Consider the following 21,815-nt stretch of genomic DNA (forward strand, 5'->3'; position numbering starts at 1 on the left):
CCGATAAGAGGACACCAAACTCAGTAAGTGGCCCTCCAGCCATAATTACCCGTCCCTAATCTATACCCTATTGTGCCTGAAATCCCAGCTTCAGTTTGGTTCTTCCCTCTTGGTTTTTGCTGCCCATCATCTTGATAAACTTGATACTCATTTAGTTAGCATCAAAAAAAAATCCAAGAGGACAAATTAATAGATTTTGGATCCTCTGCAAAACCCAAACAGAAACTGACATATGAGCACTACTCAGTAACTGATGCACAATTATGTTTATAGTTCAAGAAAATCTTTAGTACAAAAGCCAGGTCTTTACATTGGTGTAAAAGGGTATTGTATTTTTATATAATAAAATGGTTAATTGTTTCTATGAGAGATGGCTATTTTGAGACTCTGAACTTTTCTTATAAAATATAAGTCCTCTTTTCTTTAAAAAAAAGAATAAATTAAGACTTTTTTTATTTTTTACTTTCAGCATTTACTTTTCAACCTATTTTTAAGACTTGAAGAGAAAGCAGAGCAGAACACTGACTCACATTTTTTTTTTAAGCAGCTGGAAGTTGAAATGCAGATAAATGATGCAAGCAGCCAGTGAGTGTGTGCACCTGGCTTCTCATTTAGGTCATATGGCATTTATGGAACATAAATCCAGGTGAAGATGCTGTGAATAAGGCTAATTTTTGTTAGGAGGAGCCTTGCTATATAGAAACAAGCCACTGGTATATAGAAAAGATTCTTAGCACTATAAATGTGTAGCTGACTGTGAAATGGGTTTGCATATGAAAGAGTCATTTTTAATATTGGCACTAGGTATGTTATGCTTGAGTTGTTGCAGTTTCACTGCCAGCTGGAAAGTCTAAATTAAGTAAATTGCCATGGAATGAAATGACATAATTTGTGCACTTTGTGGAGATGACATTGAAAGTCTGTACTAAGGCACACCTACAAACAGCAATAACAAGTATCTGGAAAGAACTGAAGTGTAACCTGTTAGCATTCTTTGATCAACTTTAAACCTGTAGAATCTCAAATTTTATTTTACAGTCTGCGTGGGTCAGTTGTTTATATGAGATGTTGAAAGCCATAAGGATTATTCAGAAAATTGTTTTGGCTTTCCAGACTACTTTTGGTTCTGTTAGGAAAAAATGTGGTAACCACATTTGGGAATAATACTTCTTAGTTGGTTGCAATATAAAGGTTCCTCTAACCAGGTTTTTAAGCTTAATTTCTTAATAGTTAAATGTATTTAAATTCTGTTTCAGAAATCTTCCATTTTAGTTTTCCCATCTGTTAGGGGTAGTAGCTCCTTAGACAAAGGAGTTGTTAGGTTTAATCAGTAATGTTGCCAAGTGCTTTAAAAGGTCTGTATACTGCTAAGTGCTATGTGATAGGTGTGTTCAGCTGCACTAGATAAGCAAAGTAGTTTGCAGTTTTGAGTGTGATTAGTGAAACGATTCTCTTTTATTTGTTTAATGTCCATTTAAATTGGTGAAGCTTCAGTTTCTACTGATACTGTTGTTTGGGTTAGTCTGCAGACTAGATGATAGGGCCCTCATAACAGTGTTGTGACTTTTTAATTACAGAACCAAAATACATAATATAGTTAACACACAGGTTGATCTTGTACTTCTGTTTCATCTGTGTTACTTCTGAGGCATGATGCTGTCTTACATTTCACTAAGTCTGCACTAAAAAAATTGGCCTGTACTTTGCCTTAGCCCCAGGGGTTTTCATCCTTTTTTGGTTGGTGTACCTCCAGCGGCTGGTTGAGAAGTGGGAAGTCTCCCAGCTGGTCAATGGTCAATGAGCAGGGGGCCGATCCACAAGCAGAGGGGAGTCCCCCACGCACAGCAGCGAAACTGGAAGTGCCCCTGCTTCTGTGCACCACTGCCACATACCCCCTGGAGCCTTGCCTACCTTGTTTGACAACCCCTGGCTTAACCTAAAGGCAAAACTGTCAGCTCTGTAGAGTGCCAATGAATTTTAGTGGGAACACATTGTTTTCATTTGACTTCTAAAAGGGAAAACAAAAAGTTTATTTAGGGATTTCTTTTCCTCATAGTTGAACAGTCCTTGACCCCTGAGAGATTATATTTAGTTAACTGCTTTGAAGAAATAGCTGGATTAGGAATATAATCTGGTCAAATGTCTTGAAGAGTCTGGAGTTTAACAGTTGTTGAAAATGCTTTTAGCAGCTCTTGTGACAACCACATATGGTTTATTAATCTACATCCATTCGTGGAGTATCTCTTATTTCTGTGTACATTTATTAAAAGAAGATTTTGCTCTTGTGGGTTTTTTCCTTCGGAAATTCAGCTGTTTCAGAATAGTCAGAGGTTCTGAGCCAACTGCAGAGTTTCCCAAGACCTTTGGTTCAAAATGGCTAACATCAAATGGAAAGTTTATTGTGACTTAGTGAGATGAGAGAATAACCAACTTTTAAGTCAAATTGAATTTCATGTCCTATTTATTGATTCCCCTTTCCCCTTCTGCCATTGAAAATCTCTAAGCATTGTAACAGTAGTATCGATTTCTTCTCACCTTTTTCTTTCTTGTTGTTGCTGCCTGAGTGACTGTTTAATAGACCAATTACAAGTGTATTTTGGGTCTCTAATGTATGAAAGCCTACACTGTGGTGTTATCTTGTCATGTTTGTGGTTCTTTCTTTTTTCTCTAAGTCATTAACCTTTGATCTTCCAAAGACCATAGTGGGAGAGAGAGGGGAAGACTTTCATTTTGTGTACTTCCTTATCCTTTGGCATTTGAGTGGTAACTATGAACACTTTTCATAATGATCTACACCTAGTTATTAAAATAGTGTTAAAATTAGGCCATTTCCTGACTTGCAGGTGGTAATAATGGTAGTTACAGCTGTCTTGGATTTCTGTATCTTTGAAATGTGCATTTCACTTTGGTTTTTCTGCATTTACTTGTTTGCTTCCACTGCAGGAAGAGGAATCAGACCCATGGAATAGTTTGCTTAAAAAATGCACTTTTCTTAGATTTGAGTCTCAGTCTCCTGTCTATGGGGGAAGTGGCAGTGCCGTGCTTCAGCAGAGGAAATCAGAACCAGAAAAAGAATATGTAGGAGATGAGTCAAACTATGAGTGGGAAATAAGCAGCTAAAATGAGTTCAGAGTTAGGAAGTGCCTGGAGATTTTTTTAAGGGGAAAGTACCACCTCTTTTTTTTTTTTTTTTTGGTAAAAAAAGGAAAGATGACCGTCAAAAGCCGTTGTATTTTCCCTATCCATTCTAGACACCATTGTGAAGGCTTTGAATATATGAAACGGTGGCCCCCAAGAACATTTCCCCAAATTCTCATCAGAGTCCTGGTGGTAATTGCCAAATGGTACACAACATGTCTGCAATATTTCAAATTGCACTAAATCTTTTCACCTCGCGGTGGTCCTGGTGTGTTTTCAAGTATTTGCAGTAATTATTTCACTGGGTCTTGGAAGCCTGTTCTCTGAACATCCATTAACACCTCCAGTTGACTTTATTCACTTGTTTAAGTGAATGGTAATCCTGTAACAGACCTGTGTTGGGGAATCATGATGCCAGGTTTCCCACAGCTGAGACAGTGATTTCCTATATTGTTTGGCATGATGTGTTTTGATATCAAAAGTGAAACATTTAACATCCTAAAATCATAGGGTCTTTGGGTCATGGGTATATCAAGTTAATTATTAAACCTTGGTCATGGTAACCTAAATGTCCAAAAGCTGTGAAGATAGCATATGAAGCAGACTTTACAGTAAGATTTACCTGGGTGGGGGGATGGAGCGGTTCTGATGTCTTTATTCATACACATCCCCACATCTTCCACATTTCTAATTTAAACATCTTTCTGCAATTGGAGACCATTGCTACTTGTTCTGTCATCTGCCACCGGTGAGAACAGTCCAGCTCCATCCTCTTTTGAACCTCCCTTCATATTAAATTCCCCCTCAGTCTTCCTTTCTCTGGACTAAATAAGCCCAGTTCCCTTAGTCTTTCCTCAGAAGTCATGTGCCCCTGCCCTTGAACCATTTTCATTGCCCTCTGCTAGACTCTCTCTCCAATTTGTCCACATCATTTCTGTGTGTTCTACTTGCTACCCATCTAAACCACTCCGCTTGCAGAAAATCATGCAACTTAAAATTTGATTTCACCTCAGGATTTTTTAGTGTCCGTACCTAGCCTAGGATGTCTGCAGCTAAAATGAGTTATTTCCTTTTGGTTTGAATGAGTGAAGTGGTTTATGTGTTACTTAACACAAATCACGTTGATATAAATCAGAGGCATGCTCAGTTGGCCTGTCCCCTTTCACCTACTTAGTCTGGCAAACACGTGACAGCCTCAAGAATGTGGAGGAGGGAAATGTAGAGCAGATCCTTACTGAAGTGGCTTTTAAGGGGTGAAAAGAGAACTTTTTAAAGGGGGAGGAGAATTTTGTGTTTTTTTTTTAATTCTGAAAACTCAGTAAGAGCCATAATTCTAGCTGAAAAGCTGTATTTCTTTGTGTAGAGAAGGAGCAATGAAAGATAACCATTGCTATTAGATTTTCTACATGTCTGCTAATCCGGGCAGTAGATTTTCCTCATTTTCAGAACTCATTTACACTTGCCAGTGGTGATTCTGACTCTGTCAGTGTCTTTCTTTGGGGTTTTATTTTGATTTGTTTTTCTTTTTAATTAATCCCGTCTTTACTTATGCGTGGAATAGAGGTTAGAGGATTTCTTGTGTGGAAACATATAGATATTGCTAGAGACAATTCTATTAAATGCCTTTATATAACCCTTTGATATTAAAATTAAACTTTTAAACTAATTTGTTTTTCATAGTTGATCCTGAGTGATTTGCAGTTATTTCACATTCTTCAATAAAAAGGCATATATAAAAGGATTTCAGGACAACCTTTCCTTCTAGCTATATAAATTAGTCTGTAAGATGTCTTCTGCTTAGCTTTAAAGAGGTTATAAACCCTCTTCCCTTGTCCCGAGGAAACCGGTTTAATATAATGGATGTTATCTAAAAAAAACTATTCTGCTGCGAAGTATGTTTCTAACATGATAAAAATGCACTGTGTGAGTAAACTGGACAACAGGTCCGTCCTTGTAGGAGAAGACACTTGATACCAGCCTCATAGGCTGACACTTTAATTTAAGCAAAAGTAAAATGGTATATATTTATAAATCCTTTACTTATCTTGTACAATTATGTGTGTGGCTGTATGTCATCTGGATTATTTCCTAGTTACCCTTAGTAAAATCTGTTGCCTCCACATTATTTTCGCTTGCCAGTTTTCTCAGTTTTATTGAAAGTCTTGGAGTGTGCAATCATATAAGCCCTAGACACTGGCTGGAGTCATCCAAGTGCATCAATCCTGAGGGAAGGAGGGAAAGTTAGGCAGAGTTCTAGCCTTCAAGGTTGCAAAAATAAATATAAATGCAAGCTTTCAAGCCCCAAAAGCCAGAGAGAAATAAATATCATTTCAATTAAATGTTTTTTAAATTTCATGTTTAAGCTAGTGTCATTTTGGTATCTTGTGTTTGACAATAGTGTGTTCTAGCAGGAAAAGAAGGAATATAAAGGTATGTACAATGCTGACTTGTATATGAGGAAGTGGTTTGTGTTTTACACATCATTGTCATCTGTCTGAACAGGCACCACTTTTTTAACAATTGTTTTTAAATGGATTCAGTGTAGCTGAATTCATAACATACCATGTATAGGAGACTCCAGAATGACCGTTGCTCCTACCAGAATATGTGGGTTGGACTTAATTTCTGTGTAATCTGTAAACAGGCTCTTAACAATGTATGAGTACAGATAATATTGCCTTTGTAAAATAGAGGGGTAATTAGCCTGCACTTAAAGCACAATTGTCAGTGCATACAAGCAGGAAAACATGTGCTAAGTGTACTTGTATTATAGCAAAATTAGTAATTTGCACAGAAGTATCTCTGGATCTCATGAAGTCACATGCATTCAGCTATCATCTGACCGTTCCACAGAGATAATAAGAGCAATTTGGTGGCAGGTGGCAGAGGCAAACAGAACTGAGGCTGGGGGAGAGTGCCACCTCTCCTGCTGGATCCTGCAGGTGGTTGGGGACTGGAGCTTGTTTGAAATTCCCATTTCGCTGTCAGTCTCAGCCCCAAGACCTCACTAGAACCAGTTCAAGACTCCTTGGCTTAGCTTCTTCTCTGCCTGCCCACCAGCAGCATAGCTGCATGTAAAGATGTGGACTGAAAGATCGTAGTCAGTATTAGCATATGACTACTCAGAACATGTTCTGCCTTTTTAATGCAGCACGGTAATTCTTACTATGATTTAAATAAAACATGTGCTGAGTGTTTCATGCAATGAGGCCCTTAGTCTGAAGTCAGGCAGAAGGCAGGGTAGAGACATACCTTTACTGACAGACGGAATCAAAGAAGTATGCTGTGTGCGTATCCTTCCATGGCTTTGATGAAGTGGGTTTGGTCTTATCCATGCATCTCCAATTCAGTGATTTTTGTAAGGTGTATCTCTACCCCGTCTGTAAACTAGAGGTGAGCACAAGCAGGTTTCTAGATAGTTATATAAAGATGTGCCTTACTAGAAAAAATGAGTGACGTAAATAAGGTGGGGCATTTCAAAGGAGCATATAGACACATTATGTTTCCAACCCAAATCTGAATCTCACTTTTTTTTAGTACAAATTTCCATTCTTCTGCAGCCCACTTTCTCAGCGAACCATGGTTAATGCTATTGATATGGTTTGGTTCCTGCAGTTATCCACTGTGCCCTTTATCTTGAAAAATCACTTGTCCTTGTGTACACAACCAAGTTGGGTATACATGGGAAAGGACTTTAGCTGTCTGAGAGAGTTTTTCCTGTATTAGTGGGACAGAGTGAAAGACAGGCTCTGTGGAAATCTCTGCACCTACATCCTGCTGGAGTAAAAACTGCTACTATTGACCTGCTTTCAGTGCTGCAGAGAGCCTTTGAATTTAAAGCTTGTCTATGTATATTTAGTCTACTACTGAGTATGTCACAATATGCAAACATTCTTACAAGGAAGATCATTTTCCTCATGGCAGCTATCAAATTGGGCTTCATGCTGCAGGACTGACCCATTTTTATGCTGGGTTTTAGAAGAATAAGTTGATGCAGCAGTCAGATCTGCAATGTCTTCCAGAAATGGTATCCAAGGGCACTTTTACACGTGCTCTGATTAGAATGCATCAGAGCAGATTTAATTTAATCTAATCGGGACATTCTAGTGTGTTGCAGTGTCTTGTGTATTCAGTGTCACCATATTTCAAAATGGCAGCAGGGGCGCTTTTAACTAAAGCTCATCAAATAAGCTTTAGTTAAAGCGAACCCACCGCCATTTTGAAACATGGGATGCTGAATACATGAGACACTGCGGCCATTTTAATTGGAGTGGCTTCCAAGAGCTACTTTAATTAAAATGCCCTCCTCCTCTTCTCTTCCCAGCCCCCCAGCACATGTATAGGTCCCCCAAGTTTCAGTTTAAATACAGTCATCACTGCACATTCTTACCACACCTTTCAGTCTCTGTAAAACCCTTTTTCATATGTTGCACCTCTAGAAACTCTGACGACCTTACCTGAAACAAATAAAAGCCCTTGTAAACACGGCTGGGTGGAGTTTAACACTATTTAGCAGAGCAGAATTCTGACTAAGAAGATTATGCGTTATAATTGAAGAGCCAATCACTGTAACCCAGCAGCCTGGAAAGGGGGAAGGTCAGGTCATGGCTCACTAAATTGATGGCAACGTGGTGGTTATTATCTGTCACAGACAGAAGGAGGCCTATTCATACTATGAGCCATTAACCTTGTTGCAGTTTTATGTATCCTATCCTGGTTTCCTTTTTTTGGAGCTCTCTCGCATATATCATGGTATAGCATTTCCTTCACTGTTTTCCCAAAAGATGATTTGTTTATATGTGGGAATATCATACAGAAGGGATCTGTTAGATTATCTAGTATAAGCTCCCTTACAGTACAAGTCTGAAATTGTTCACATGGAAGAGAAATGAGACCATACTATACATATCACTTTCCAGGATATTTCAGAATTTTTTTTTTTTTTTTTAAATGGAGTAAGCTAGAGATATTTTGCTGAAAATGGAATAGCTTCCAAGTTAATAGTTCCTCTAGAATGTAGAATGTGAATATATAAATTTACTATTTTTAATATTTATTTATTTGGCAGGACACTCTCTGAAAATGGCAGAAGCCCATCAAGCAGTAGCATTTCAGTTTACAGTAACTCCAGATGGAATTGACCTGCGAATGAGCCATGAGGCTCTCAAGCAGGTCTATCTCTCTGGTCTTCATTCCTGGAAGAAAAAGTTCATCAGATTCAAGGTACTGATATTCTGTAGATTTGTTTACATAATCCTGGATCTGTTTGGTATTTTAAATAGGTTAAAACTAAATGTCGAAGTACATATGGAAAACATCTTTACACTCGCATGATCAGGGGACAGCAGGGCAGGACCTATGAGGAGAGGCTACGGGACCTGAACCTGTTCAGCCTCCGAAAGAGAAGGCTGAGGGGGGATCTGGTGGCCTGTCATGAACTAGTCAGGGGGGATCAGCAGGCATTGGGGGAGTCCCTGTTCCCCCGAGCACTGCCAGGAGTGACCAGGAATAACGGTCACAAGCTGGCAGAGGGTAGATTTAGGCTAGATATCAGGAGGCGCTACTTCACGGTCAGGGTGGCTAGGATCTGGAACCAACTTCCAAGAGAAGTGGTGCAGGCTCCTACCCTGGGGGTGTTTAAGAGGAGGTTAGATGAACACCTTCCTGGGGTTGTTTGACCCCCGTACCCTTTCCTGCCATGGCAGGGGGTCGGACTAGATGATCTACTCAGGTCTCTTTCGACCCTAGAAACTATGAAACTGAATGCTTTAGTGAAAATGCTAAGGGGAAAGTGAAGAATTTGACATTGAAGGATGTTTTGTAGAAACAATATCTGTGTGAAGGCTGAAGTGAGGCACTTCTTGGCCTATTATTGGGGGGAGGCACAAAATATGGTCTGCGGGCCTGATCCGGCCCACTAGGCCATTCTGCCCAGCCCACGGGGCCCCTAAAAAAATTTAGAAAATTAATATTTATCTGTCTTTGGTTCCTGTCAAAGATGACAGGAGCCAGGGGCAGTAGGACCCAGGAGAAGCCCCGGTGGGCTTCTGCAACAGCAAGGCCCACCCCCCCCATCTGGAAACCCTGCGCAGGGGCTTCTGGCCTGGGACCATGTGGCTCCTCATGGCTGCACCAGCATGGGAAACTCGGGTAAGAAAGGGATGGGGAAGGGCAGGGGAGGACCATGGGCAGAGAACGAGCTGTTGCTGAGCACGGGGAAAAAGCGGCCCCTGTCCTGCCCTGTGGCTGGCACACCCTGCTGCAGCCCCTCACAGCCCGCTTGAATGAGGCTGCTTGAATCAATAAAATTGTATTTAGGCTTTGCTTGGTAATGCGAAATAAATTACTTTGGCATGGAAGAATTAAGTGAGGGCTTTTGTCTTTCCAGAATGGGATTATTACTGGTGTGTATCCTGCTAGTCCATCCAGTTGGCTTATTGTAGTGGTGGGCGTGATGTCAACAATGTATGCCAAAATTGATCCTTCTTTAGGAATAATCGCTAAAATCAACCAAACTCTTGATACAACGTAAGTATACCAGTGCCTTTCCTATTCCCTCTTATGGATTAATTTTATTCTTAATTGTTTTGAGACAAACCACTACCTATTTTGTCATAGCGCTGTATGATGCAGACATTAATGTATTAATTTTAATCCTAGTTCTTTCAGCCTTTCCTCATAAATCATCCTTGGCAATTCTTTGATTCAAGGATGATCTCTGCCATGACTCATTTGATGGGTCTTGGGATGACTTAAGGGAACAATTCAGAAGCTGCAGGTCTTTCCACAGGGGCCATAGGCTAGGATTTCTTTCCTACCCCTTCTTCCATTCTCTTCTTTGCTTCAAGAGCAAGGTACTTTACCTCTATGGGCTACCTTTTGGTTGAAGTTGTGGCACCACTGAAGTCAGTCAGCACCCAGCCTTTCCCAGCTCTTGATGTCAGCATCTGTATGTCTCCAAAATTTTTCGTAGCATTTCCTCTGGCTACCGTAAGATCTCGGGTCATTACTGAACTGGGAGTAGAACACTTGTTTTGGGACTTGAGAGTCTGGTATCTGCACAGAATGGTTCAGTCTAGTGAAATTGGTGCTTGAGGATCACTTTTCTCAAAGCTGGTAACATTGGTTTCAGCAAGGATGCTGGTGTTTGTGTGGCAATCTTCCCATTTGATGCAGAGGATTTTCCAGAGGCATCGTTGATGATACCTTTCCAGGGTCTTGAGACGACAGTAGGTCATCCATGTTTCACATCCACAGAAGAGAGTGGGGATGATGACTACATTGTAGACCTGGATCTTGGTGTCTTTCCAGAGATCATGATGACTAAAGACACATCAAAGCAGTTTCCTAAAGGAGGAACTTGTCTACCGGATCCTGTGTTGGATCTCCTCATCAATGTTCCCCCTCTGATGGTAATTTGGGGGGAGGGGGTCACATTCATGGCCCTAGGCAGGCCGATAGAGAATTTTAGTCATCTCAATGTTGAGAAAGGGGCCCAAAGTTTGCTAGGCTTCTCTAAAAAGATCCATCACTATCTGGAGGTTTTCCTCAGTGTGCACAAGAATGGTGCAGTTGTCAGTGTATTGAAGGCCAAGGATGGTTGTTTTGAGCAATGTTCCATCTAAGTTGGAGTGGTCTGTGAGTGTGCCACTTTGGTCAGTGAGCGTGCTGCTTCAGTCCGTTCACGAATTGATCCCACATCCCCCCTTTCGGCATGCGCCGCTTCAGTCTGCCCCACAATATAACACAGTATAGCAGCAAAAGATGATACTATAACTTTATTTACCCGAGTTACTCCCATCTACCTCTTTTGGTTTTCCAAACAGAAAATACAGTGCCCAGTTTAACAGTCTTCCTGAGGCTTAATGAAGTTTAATTTGCATCTGCTTATCCAGATTATCAGCTTGTAAACAATTTCTAGACTTTGTTTTTATAGTGTTCATGAGGCTAAACCATCTCTCACGATCTGCACTAGATGCCTGGAAAGTGTCACAGATGTCAACAAGTAATGACAGTTCACTAAATTGTTCTGTTGTAGTATGTAGGTGACCGTGTCTTCAAAGGTCTTTATTGCCCCAGTTTTCATTTTCTCACTAACAGTTAACTTAAAGTCCACATATTGTTTGCATAGGTCCCTCTTAAAAGTTTCTACAGATTTGTTTAGCAAGGTGCTATATCTTGTTGCCAGTGTTTCAGCTCCTCAGGCCCAAAAGAAAAATCATTCCTGTTTAATGAAGAGGAAAAAGAATCCTTATCGAAAACTGACCATTCTTTCAACTCGCCTTCTGGAAATTTGTTGTCCACGTGGTTGCACGTACGTTCAATGAATTGAATAACTGATGTAGCGTCAACAGGTGATTCAAATGATGACATTAAGATTTAAATGTCTTCAGGAAAAAGTACAGTCTCACCAAAATACTGCGATTGAAGATGGCAATTTTAGCTTTGGTAGACTGAAATGCTTCTACTATTGTTAATAAACTTCATTGAAGCATTTTGCACGACTCAGCCAGTTCACCTAAGACACAGTTTAGTATGGCCAGTGCAACATGATGCTCTGGTTTCTGCAGTTTGTCCAAGCAGTATTTGTGAATTGGGTCATTGTCTTCAGCCACTTGTTGTGCACAGTAGTCCATCAACACAGTATAATTCTTCATCATGGCACTAACAGCAAAATGTCTAGAGAACCATCTGACCTCATTCAGTGACCTAAATGAAACTGTTTTGCTCTCGGCAGCCTTAGATAGTTCTTCAAACTTAGATTTTTTTTTACAGAAGACCTACTAAAAAGTGTATGTATGGTCCGTAGTGGAGTTTCAACACACCTCATCAAAGTACGTCTTTCCAAGCACCATCAATCCCCAAGTCTTTCCTGTGTGCCACGCAGTGCTGTTCGAGCACATGTGGAATAGACTGGCGAAGTATGGCAGCCATACCATTGCGCTTTCCAAGCATTACTGAAGCACCATCAGAGGTGAACATTACTATCTTTTGCATATCTAAGTTGCTGTCAGCATAAAATTGCCTAATTGCTACTACAATAGCAGAGCTATCACAAGCTGTCAGCTTTTAAATTCCAGCAAACCTGGTCTGATGAGTGAAATCATCCATAGTTTGGAATTTTACATAGCAAAATGTTAATTCTGTAACAGAGATATCTGTGCTCTCGTCAGCTATCCAAGTGTGGAATGGCGATGTATGCATTTCATTCAGTACTTCCTGATGAATTACAGAATTTATGCAGCCAATAAATTCAAATGCATAATTCTTACTTCTTCAGCTTTCAGGAATTTTAACATATTTGCCAACATGACTGCATTTCCATTACTGGTAGCATTGATAAGTTTAACTCCACTGCAAGGAGAACATTATCAATTAAGATTTTGACTTCGTGGACATTTGATCGCTTCCTTTCAGAAAGTTCCATCACATTTTCCCATGTCTCATATGTTTCAGAAAATAAACTTTTCAGGATTCCTCTGCTTTTGGCTGCGTAGTTTCATCACAGAATCTGTGTAATTTTGTGTGTCAAGTGGCATTTCAAGTGGTCTAATTTCCAGAAATTCCAAAATGATAGAAAAAGCAGCTAACAGCTAATTTACCCAAAGCAACTTGAGTGCCTATGCCCTTAGACCAACACAGCTGTAACCAGCACCCCCAAACTCAAGATTACACAGCTTAGGATGCTTATAACATAAACAACACCATTTGCAACTTCTTTTTCTGTTTAATATGTTTAAATTCAAATGCATAAACTAGTGACAATAAAGACAAACTACTAAATGGCTAAAAAACTAAAACCAGTCCCCACCTCACCTCCGGGAGCGAGGAGGCACGTGGGGTGGGCTGGGAGTGGAGCAGTTTCCCTGGGCTGGTGGAGCCTGCATCAGCCCGCAGCCCCAACCCCCACATTGCCTCTGGGAGCAGAGGAGTTTCCCAGTCCCAGCCCCTGCCTTGCCTTTGGGAGCGAGGAGGAACATGGCATGGACTGGAGAGCAGAGTAGTTTTTCGGTGCCAGTGGAACCCATGTCAGCCCTCAGCTGTCATAGGCCAGTTTCCCTTTCCAGAAGAATGTGTAGCCTCCACCTTCTTGCCTCAGCTGGCCCTCATCCAGTTACTTTTGTCTCACTCAAAGCTACAGTGCTGATGTTGTATCTTACTAGTTCCCTGGAGACCAATGGCAGTTCTTCTTTCTGGTTATCTTAGTTACCCATCAAAGTGCAAACATTCCATGTTGCAAAAATCATTCTTATGTTGTTTTTGACCGCTGAGTGATCCCACTGAACACATCCAGCCAGGAACAGATAAGACAGCCCATGTTTAGGGCACCTTTTCTAACCCCTTCCACATGGTGCATGAGCAGAGGGGATCCTGAGTAGGACTGCTCAGTCACGGTAGCTACTGCCAAATTGCACCCCTATCTCAACCCAGGTGCAAGAAAAGCATCAGACTGCTGCCACCTGCATGCAGATTCAGGGCTGGAGACTGCCAGATTCATTAGTGCCTTCTCCTTCACCCCGGTCCATTCCCACAGGGCTTTGGAGGTTGGTATAGGAGAGCATTTTTGTTGTTCTCCATTGAACTCTGCTGACTTAACAGGCTGACTGTAATATGCAAATTACCATGCAGGTATTACTACATCCTTTTATTAGTATTTATTGAGGGAAGACATGATTAGAAAGTTCTTCTTCACCAGGAACAACAACAGTAGATGATGTGACTATCAGAGTAAGAGTGAATGATTAGAGGATATACAAAGAAGTTTGTACAATTCTTCCTGCCATGTGCATGGTCTAGACTTAGGCTGTTAAAAGTTACTATCACATGTGTAGCTGAAGAGTGAGATGCATATTGGGAGATTTGCTTGTGTGTGATGCATATTAAACACCATCAGACATGCTATTGCCATGATTGCATTTATATTGTAGAAATTGACTCTTAAGCCCTTTTTCAGTTTATTAGGTAGAGCTGCATGGAAATAAACAATAACAACTTTATGTGAACACACTGAGTAAAGTCCCCTGGAGTAATACAGATGCTTAGAGACCTTGGAAGTGTGATTTATGAGGAAAGGCTGAAAAAACTAGGATTAAAATGATCCCGGAGAAGAGACAGCTAAGGGATGAATTTGATAACAATCTTCTAATACCTGAAGGCTGATGCTAGGGAGAATGGAGATTAGCTTTTTCTCCATGCCCATAAGGGACAGGATTAGGAGCAATGGCCTCAAACTTCAGCAAAGGAAATTTTAGGTTGCAGTTTAAGTACTTTTCTGACTAAGAGCATTTATACATGTGCAGGTGAGTGGGGTATCCTTTAATTAGAGCTGCTCCAGGAGCAGCTTTAAGTAAAGTGCCTGGAACATCTCGTTTATCAGTGTCCCCATGCTGAAAAATGGCGTTGGGAGCACTTTAACTAAAGCTTATCAATTATAGCACGTTGAAGCAGCCTCGCTGCTCATGTATAGGCACCCTATGAGTAGGGCCTGGTTTAAACAGCCTCTCTCCTACTTGGTGCCAGGGCTGTCTGCCCAGGTAGCCCCTAGGCACTTCCAACCTCCTCCCACGCCCCAGTTTTCCTGCCCAGAGGAGCAAATAGCCCCTCCCCTACCAATCCCCAAGTTTTCTTCTCCCCCTGTACCTTTTGTGACACCTTGCCCCACTTCCCTGGGCTTGCTAAGCTTTTGCTGCTCACTGGGGAATGCTTTCCTTAGCCTGTAGCAGCCATCTTGTTGCAGTGAAATGCCATGATATGGCTGCTTGCCAGGGAACTCCCCAACAAATGGCCGTATCATGGCATTTCATTGCAAATCACATTTTTCATGAAAAATCACTTAATTTCATGATTTTCACAAAAAAATGTGAAATTGAGGTTTTAAACCAGGCCCTAACTATGAGGGTGGTTAGGCATAGGAACAGGGTACTTAGAGAAGTTGAAAATTTCCGGGGAGGGCAATTCCACAAGAGCTGCCTAGATAGACACATGGCTGGGATAGTTTAGGCAGAAATGTTCCTGTCTTGAGCAGAGGGCTAGACTTATCTGACCTCATCAGTTCTCTTCCAGCCCTACTTTCCTATAATGCTATGAGCCTAAGATACTGAGAATGCTTACTGAGTATGTTAGGCATTTACCCTTGTTTTGACTTGTGTATCAAATAAATGGAATGCATAAAACAACAACAAGCACTGAAGCGCCCTTTCTAATATTGTTTATCCAATGTTCTTTGCATGAGAATAGCAAAAGCCCACAAGCAGGCAAAGAATGGGCAGGCATGATGTAAGCTTTCTGCATGCAAGCTTTGCCAGTGCATGCAAAATCCTGGTTTGCTGTACCTTTCAGTAATCTGTTCTTGTGAACAAGGTAGTCCAGACCTTCACTACCCCTTCTCTTTTAGTGCTTTTAGTATATTTTAGAGGCAAGCAATGTCATAATTTTGTGATGGGCACAAATAGCTGAAATGAAGTTCTCAAACTGTTTTTATGTAAAAGTGACTTCTGCATACCTGAAATCTTATGATTCTACCAGCAGTTTGTTGAAGGATTACTTGATCTCAAAATAGATGTTAACATTAGGAGTAATCAGTGGTCATGAGTAGGGTTCGTAATGGAATTGTTCTCTCTTGTGATGTTAATTGGCATAAAATGGCTTCTATTTTAAATAGTGGTTATATGTCCAACCAAACACAGAACATTGTGAGTGGGATACTTTTTGGCACAGGCCTGTGGGTGGCCCTCATTATCACAATGCGCTACTCGCTAAAGATGCTGCTTTCCTACCATGGATGGATGTTCGCTGAACATGGCAAACTTTCTACTGGAACCAAGATTTGGATGGTAAGGTAGTTTTGTCTATTTCTATTTTAATTGTGGTATGATATAATTTTGTTAAATAATTTATGATCCATTATAGATTTTCAAGTGAGTGCTTTAGTATTTTCTTTCTGGAATCCTTGCTCACTCATTTTATTTAAATAATGATATGCACTGGGGATGTGCGCTTTCTCTTCTTTGGCTACTCTCATCCATTTGCCATTGTTTATTGATATTGGAACTATTGGGTACCCCTTTGAGAGAGAAGATTTGTTTGAAGTATAAGTTATTAATTTTCTCAAAGCAAAAGACCATATATATGGTTTGTACTTTAATATACAAGTGATTACAGGGTAAGTGATTACAGACCCTTGCATACAATGTTCTGTCTTCTCTGGAATGAGCTGTCCTAGCTGCCTAGTGCAGGATGGGTTGGAGCTTGGATTTAATTTCTGCAGTGTAGGCTCCTTTACAAATGAGAACTACCATATTTACTTGGATCCAAGACAAGATTTACAAACCCCCTCTCCCAACAGCGTGATTGGGGGCGGGGGCTCATCTTGAATTTGAGTACCAGCCCAGGACAGGCACTGGCTCAGCTCTGGCTTTGGCCCCAGACCCTGGGCTGAAGTCAGATCTGAGCCACCACCTGCTCTGGTCTGGAATATAGCTTATTTGTAGGGCTGTGTGAAATGGGCTGTATTGGACTTGGATTTGGCCAGATCGAGGACAGTGACTTGATTCGTTGATTCAGATCACTGTCCCGATTTGATTTAGCTGAATCCGAAGATTCGATGCTGATTCAGAGAATCAGCGATTTGGCCATAGACACAGCTTTAAATGTTTTTTCTACATGCCTTGAGGTACCAGGCATGGCTCATGAACGCTGTGATGTTGGGGCGGATGGAGCATCCCACAGGAGCGTGGGTGGACCCTTGCGTGCTCAACAGCAAACCTGGAAGTTGATCGGAAATATTTCTAGTCTCCTTATGGGTCCACCACTGAGGTCCACCCACCCCCCGTCCCCCCTGGCTCAGCGATTGGCTGTGAGGGTACCCCAGGTGCCCCCCCCCAGACCCAGGAGGCATCAGTTGCTGAGCAGGATGGGGGCATGAGGGGGCCCCTCCAATGTGCTCCCCAGCAAACCCAGAAGTGAACCAGAAGTGCTTCTGGTCCAATTCTGGGTCTCCTGTCGAATGCGCTGAGGACCACCCCCCTCCCCCCCACGTATTCCTGTAGGATGCTCCATCCACCTCACCATCTCAGCATTCATTAGCTGCCCGGTACCTTGAGATATCTAGAAAAAACATTTAAAGCTGTGTCTGTGTCTGAATTATTGAATCATTCCGAATATCTCTAAATCGATTCAGAGGGTTCTGATTCAATTCGGAGAGATTTAAAGGGTCTTTGGATTAAGAGATTCGGCCACTGAATTGGGACGAATCTCCGCCAAATCAAATCAGCAACTGAAGCTTCACACTGCCCTACTTATTTGGCAGGAGAGGGACATGTGACAAGGGGAGCATGAGGGAGACTGAGGGGAGGATGGGACCTGTAGCCTGTCCCATGCCCCCATCCCATTCCCCGGTACTTCTTGACTGCCTGTCCCTTGCTCCCATCCTCCCAGCTGCCCCCACCACCCTTACCTTCTGCTCCAGCTCTGGTCCCTCAAACCCCAGCCCTGCCTGGCCAGGAGCTGCTGCTTCTCCCTGGCTGGCCTGGACTGGGGCCACGCTGGGGCTGTGATGTTTCTGAGTGCTCTGGAGCTGGGGCAAAGCAGCAGAAGGTAAAAGGGTGGGGGTCAAGTTGGGGGGAGGGAGGCTGAAGGAGGAAACAAGAAGTGGAGAGGCAGGGGCCAGATCTGGCTGAAGCCACAGTGCTGCTTACTGCCCCAAAAGAGCAACAGAGCAACAGCAGAAGGGAGGGGGCAGGCACAAAGACAAGATGTAACAGTGTGGGGCAGGCTGCAGGGGATGGAGGAAGCAAGGAGTTGGGAGGGGAGCAAGAGGCAGGCACAGGCAGGGGGAGGGGCATGGTAGACAGCAAGGGAGTAAGGTGTTGGGGTCTGGCTCCTCACCTCCAGTAGTGCTTTCCCCACCAAAGCAGTAGGAGGGTGGGGGACAGGTATAAGACTGCTTTTTGCTAATTGGATTCTATACATGGAAAATTATAACAATTTTTTATTTTTCCATGTACAGAACTTAATTGGGGGGAGTCATCTAAAATTTGAAGTTATCTTGCATTTGAGTAAATGTGGTACTGCAGTCTGCTCTGTTTTAGTAAAATATGTTTTTTTTGTATACACATTGGTGAATGTCTTTGGAGAACTTTTTGTTAATCAGACCAATTTAATCTCAACAGAAATATTCTTCCTTTGGCTTGGATTGTATTAGAAATGGCGTAAGAGCCATAATAAAATAAAAGCTAACCCTTAAATTCAGCATTCTCAACATTTACTACAAATTGCTCATAATGTCTAGTGACCTTATGGAAGGTATTTGGGAGAGGTTTGTGAAAAGGTACATTAAAATACAGCTGTGGTGTGCCTATGTATGTTATGTTGCAAATGAAATTTTTGATAGTTTCTCTCAGATATGGTACCAAGAGCCTCCTGATTTGAATTTGTACAGTAAAGGCTCTGACTGGTAAGGCATTCTGTCAGTTGTTTGAAATTCTCGCTGACTGAGTTTTCAGCATGTCCTACCAAATGGATATTTTTAAGCTGTTAATCTTCCCTTAACACTAAGCTTACGCAGTGTGAATTGTAATGCTAATTACTATGCTAGCCGATTTTATTATATTTCTGGGTATGGTTAGGAAGCTGTTCTGATCATGGTTTTAAAAATGTTTATCATTGTAAAAGTCTGTACCTATCATTCACTCTCATTTCTAAGTTAAGTCAGATTTTCTTTTAGTTCCTCAAGTTTTTTGAGCTCTGTCATGATGAGTTTACTAATTCCCAGTGGTGTCAATAGTGTCATTTCCTTTGTTAAACAGTGCTCATCTTCAGAACTGTCTAAATGTTTACTATTCCTTTGTATCTCGTGGCACTTTTTGGAGCTGTATTTCCTGTTTTATTTTTCAGCTGTTCCTTTTGAGTAAAAGCATTTCAGGCCTTGTTGTTATGAATTTTCTGGCCTCTGCTCAAAAATAAACCATAGTAGGACAGCTGGATTTGATGTGGACAGAGTCCAAAGTTGTTTGCAAATTACTGAAAATTTAGTAACACTTTTGCTGTATGGTTAATTATTTTTAAGAAAACATTAAATCCTAGGGGTACAAAGCAAAAATTCTGTAATGTAATTTAAGATTTGTTCCAGAGACAGTGAAGAGAAATTTTCTTTCCTGTAAAGGCAACGCCCGTTAAAGTGAGATCATTTCTGTATCTGGATATGAAATTGGAAATATTAACTGTGCATGGAATAAATATCTTATTTTTGACACGCTACTTAAATAGTATACAAATCGTACTAAATATCTTAACAAGATTACTGTAAAGAAATAGGTATATAGAAATAAATGTTGCTATTAAATGTGAATCTGTGGCTTAAGTGTTCTGGAGTTAAATAGTTCCCTTTTCCCATGAAAAAGTCCAGAAGACAGCCTCCCTATTTTAAAAAAAAAGTTCTGTCAACAAGCATAATTAATGACCAACTCACTGAGAACAGTAGGGCGTATCCCAAAATTTTTAGAGCTTTCTGTCTCTTGTAGTTCCTTAGCATTCATGTAAGGAACAACTCTCTGTTGCTGTGGTGGCCCTCAAAGGTGACAAAGGAAGGAAGCTCACTATAAAGCTTATATTGTGCATCACAGAATAAACCAACTTTCTGGTTCAATTCTGCATGGTTAAAGACGGAAAGAATTGTATTCCCCCCCCCCCCCCCCCCCCCCCCCACACACACACACACACACACACACTGCCTCTCCCTTCAGCACAAATGCAGGATCACACAGTAGAGACAGCTGATACATATTTTTTAAATAAATGAAAACTCTTTTTTCTTTCTATGCTGATGTGACAGTTACATGATGGTGTCCTATTCTTTATAGTAGTATAAGTCTAATACACTACTGTGTATGCAAACTGTCAGGGTTTGGAACTGGTCAGAGGTGGAAGTGCTGTTTCCCTTCAAGCCCCTGAACAGAAAGGGATGAAAGATTGCTCAGATGCATGTATTTGGAAACATTTTCCAAAAATTGAAACTCTTCACATTATACACATTCTTTCTGACAAGGTCCTTTTGGTTGAAAATAGAAGCAGTTGTGTGCCCAGTACCATGTAGCAGGCAGTTTTTCCATGCTACACCCGACTGAGAAAACTATGTCTAGTCACTTCACCTGCATGCCTGTTTTTCTACCTCTAAACCAGGGGTAATGATACTTATGTCTTTCTAGCAAGGTGCTTTGAGATCTACATCTCAAATGTTAAATGGTATGTTTCTAGTTACATATATCCTTTAGATTCCCTTTTTGAAGCTGAAAGTTGTTTTTTCTTAATTTCAGTCCCTAGTAAAGCTTTTCTCAGGACGTAAACCAATGTTATACAGCTTCCAGACATCTCTGCCACGACTACCAGTCCCATCTATTAAAGACACTGTTACCAGGGTAAGTTGTTAGACATTTAACTCACTTTTTTCTAATTTCGGACAAAATACATGTTTCGCCCTGTCTTGTATAGTAAATGTACTTTGGTAAATGCCATTTAATAAGAGGCTAACGTATTTGCATCTGCATTTAAGATAAAGATTCTGTTAAAGCAGTAAAGCCAAAGGCAGTTCAAATGTTAGACTCATACTCCATCCTTTGGTTTTTAAAACTGGGCCTGTACTCTCCAATAATTGTATAATACCATATGTCTTTTCAGTAGATGCTGCAGAAGACAGAAATGCATTCAATTTACAAGAGTACTGTCAGTCCTAAATATCCCTTCCTATTTTTATCTGTCTATATTGTATACATTTGACATTATTTAAACATCGCATTTGTTATAAGAGATTTTGTTACAGGAATTCCTATAGGGAAGACACCAACTTACTGGCATTTCAGGTTTACTTGTATTCCTGCAGTTGTTGAATGCATCTGGTATTAGACAAAGAAACTGTTCTGGGTTTTGTTTTGGGGTTTTTTGCAGTGGGGGGAGGTAAGGCAACAAACATAATTCTAGGAATTTAAGTCAAATCCCTGCAGTTTACAGATCATACCTAAAATGGCCAATAAAGAGAATGTTTTACATTCCTAAAAAGTCTTGCCTATAAGAGAGAGAGAGAGATTTTTCTAACAAGGCCTAGGCTGATAAATACATTTGCATGTGTAAATGGAGTGGATGGTTTAAGGAGAAAATATAGATAACAGAAAATGGGTTTATAGACTTTTTTAAGATGTTTTCTCAATGTTATTTTTAACTAAACACCTGCTTCTGCTGAAATTCTGTGAGATGCATTTAGAATGATCGCTTTTGTCCTCTTTAAGGTCTGTGTGAAGAAGTAACAATTAACTGTGGTGAAGTCTGCTACATGGTCACTGCATCTTTTCTTGTGTTAATTCTAGTATCTGGAATCAGTTCGGCCACTTACGAATGATGTAGAATTCAAAAGAATGGATGGTCTTGCCAAAGATTTTGCAGTTAATCTTGGACCAAGACTCCAGTGGTATTTGAAGCTGAAGTCCTGGTGGGCTACAAACTATGTAAGTAAATGAATAGATGTCTCTCATGAAAGCACATAATTTAAAACTCTCTACTGCTGCATTTTTTTCCTCATTCTCTTGCATGCGCTTTCAATTTTCATTCTTTCTGAAGTTGAAAGGGTGACTACCAAAACTCCTTAAAAAAAAAAAAAAAAAAGTGGTATGCATATTCTGAATGTGCTT

The 21,815-nt window shown here is 40.9% G+C and overlaps 1 protein-coding gene across 2 annotated transcripts in view; it reads left to right on the plus strand.

Moving 5' to 3' along the window:
• CPT1A (carnitine palmitoyltransferase 1A) overlaps positions 1-21,815 on the plus strand; it is a 68,230-nt gene that overhangs the window by 13,474 nt on the left and 32,941 nt on the right. For both annotated transcript variants that reach the window (XM_090032348.1, XM_090032349.1), the window contains exons 2-6: positions 8,207-8,361; positions 9,527-9,666; positions 15,800-15,971; positions 20,451-20,552; positions 21,495-21,632. In XM_090032348.1, coding sequence (XP_089888474.1) covers positions 8,221-8,361; positions 9,527-9,666; positions 15,800-15,971; positions 20,451-20,552; positions 21,495-21,632 — 693 coding nt within the window. In that variant the 5' untranslated portion in view covers positions 8,207-8,220. The remainder of the gene's footprint in view (positions 1-8,206; positions 8,362-9,526; positions 9,667-15,799; positions 15,972-20,450; positions 20,553-21,494; positions 21,633-21,815) is intronic.

Source organism: Crocodylus siamensis, chromosome 2 (genome assembly GCF_052110815.1).
Source record: "Crocodylus siamensis isolate JL-2025a chromosome 2, ASM5211081v1, whole genome shotgun sequence".
NCBI classification, from domain to species: domain Eukaryota; kingdom Metazoa; phylum Chordata; order Crocodylia; family Crocodylidae; genus Crocodylus; species Crocodylus siamensis.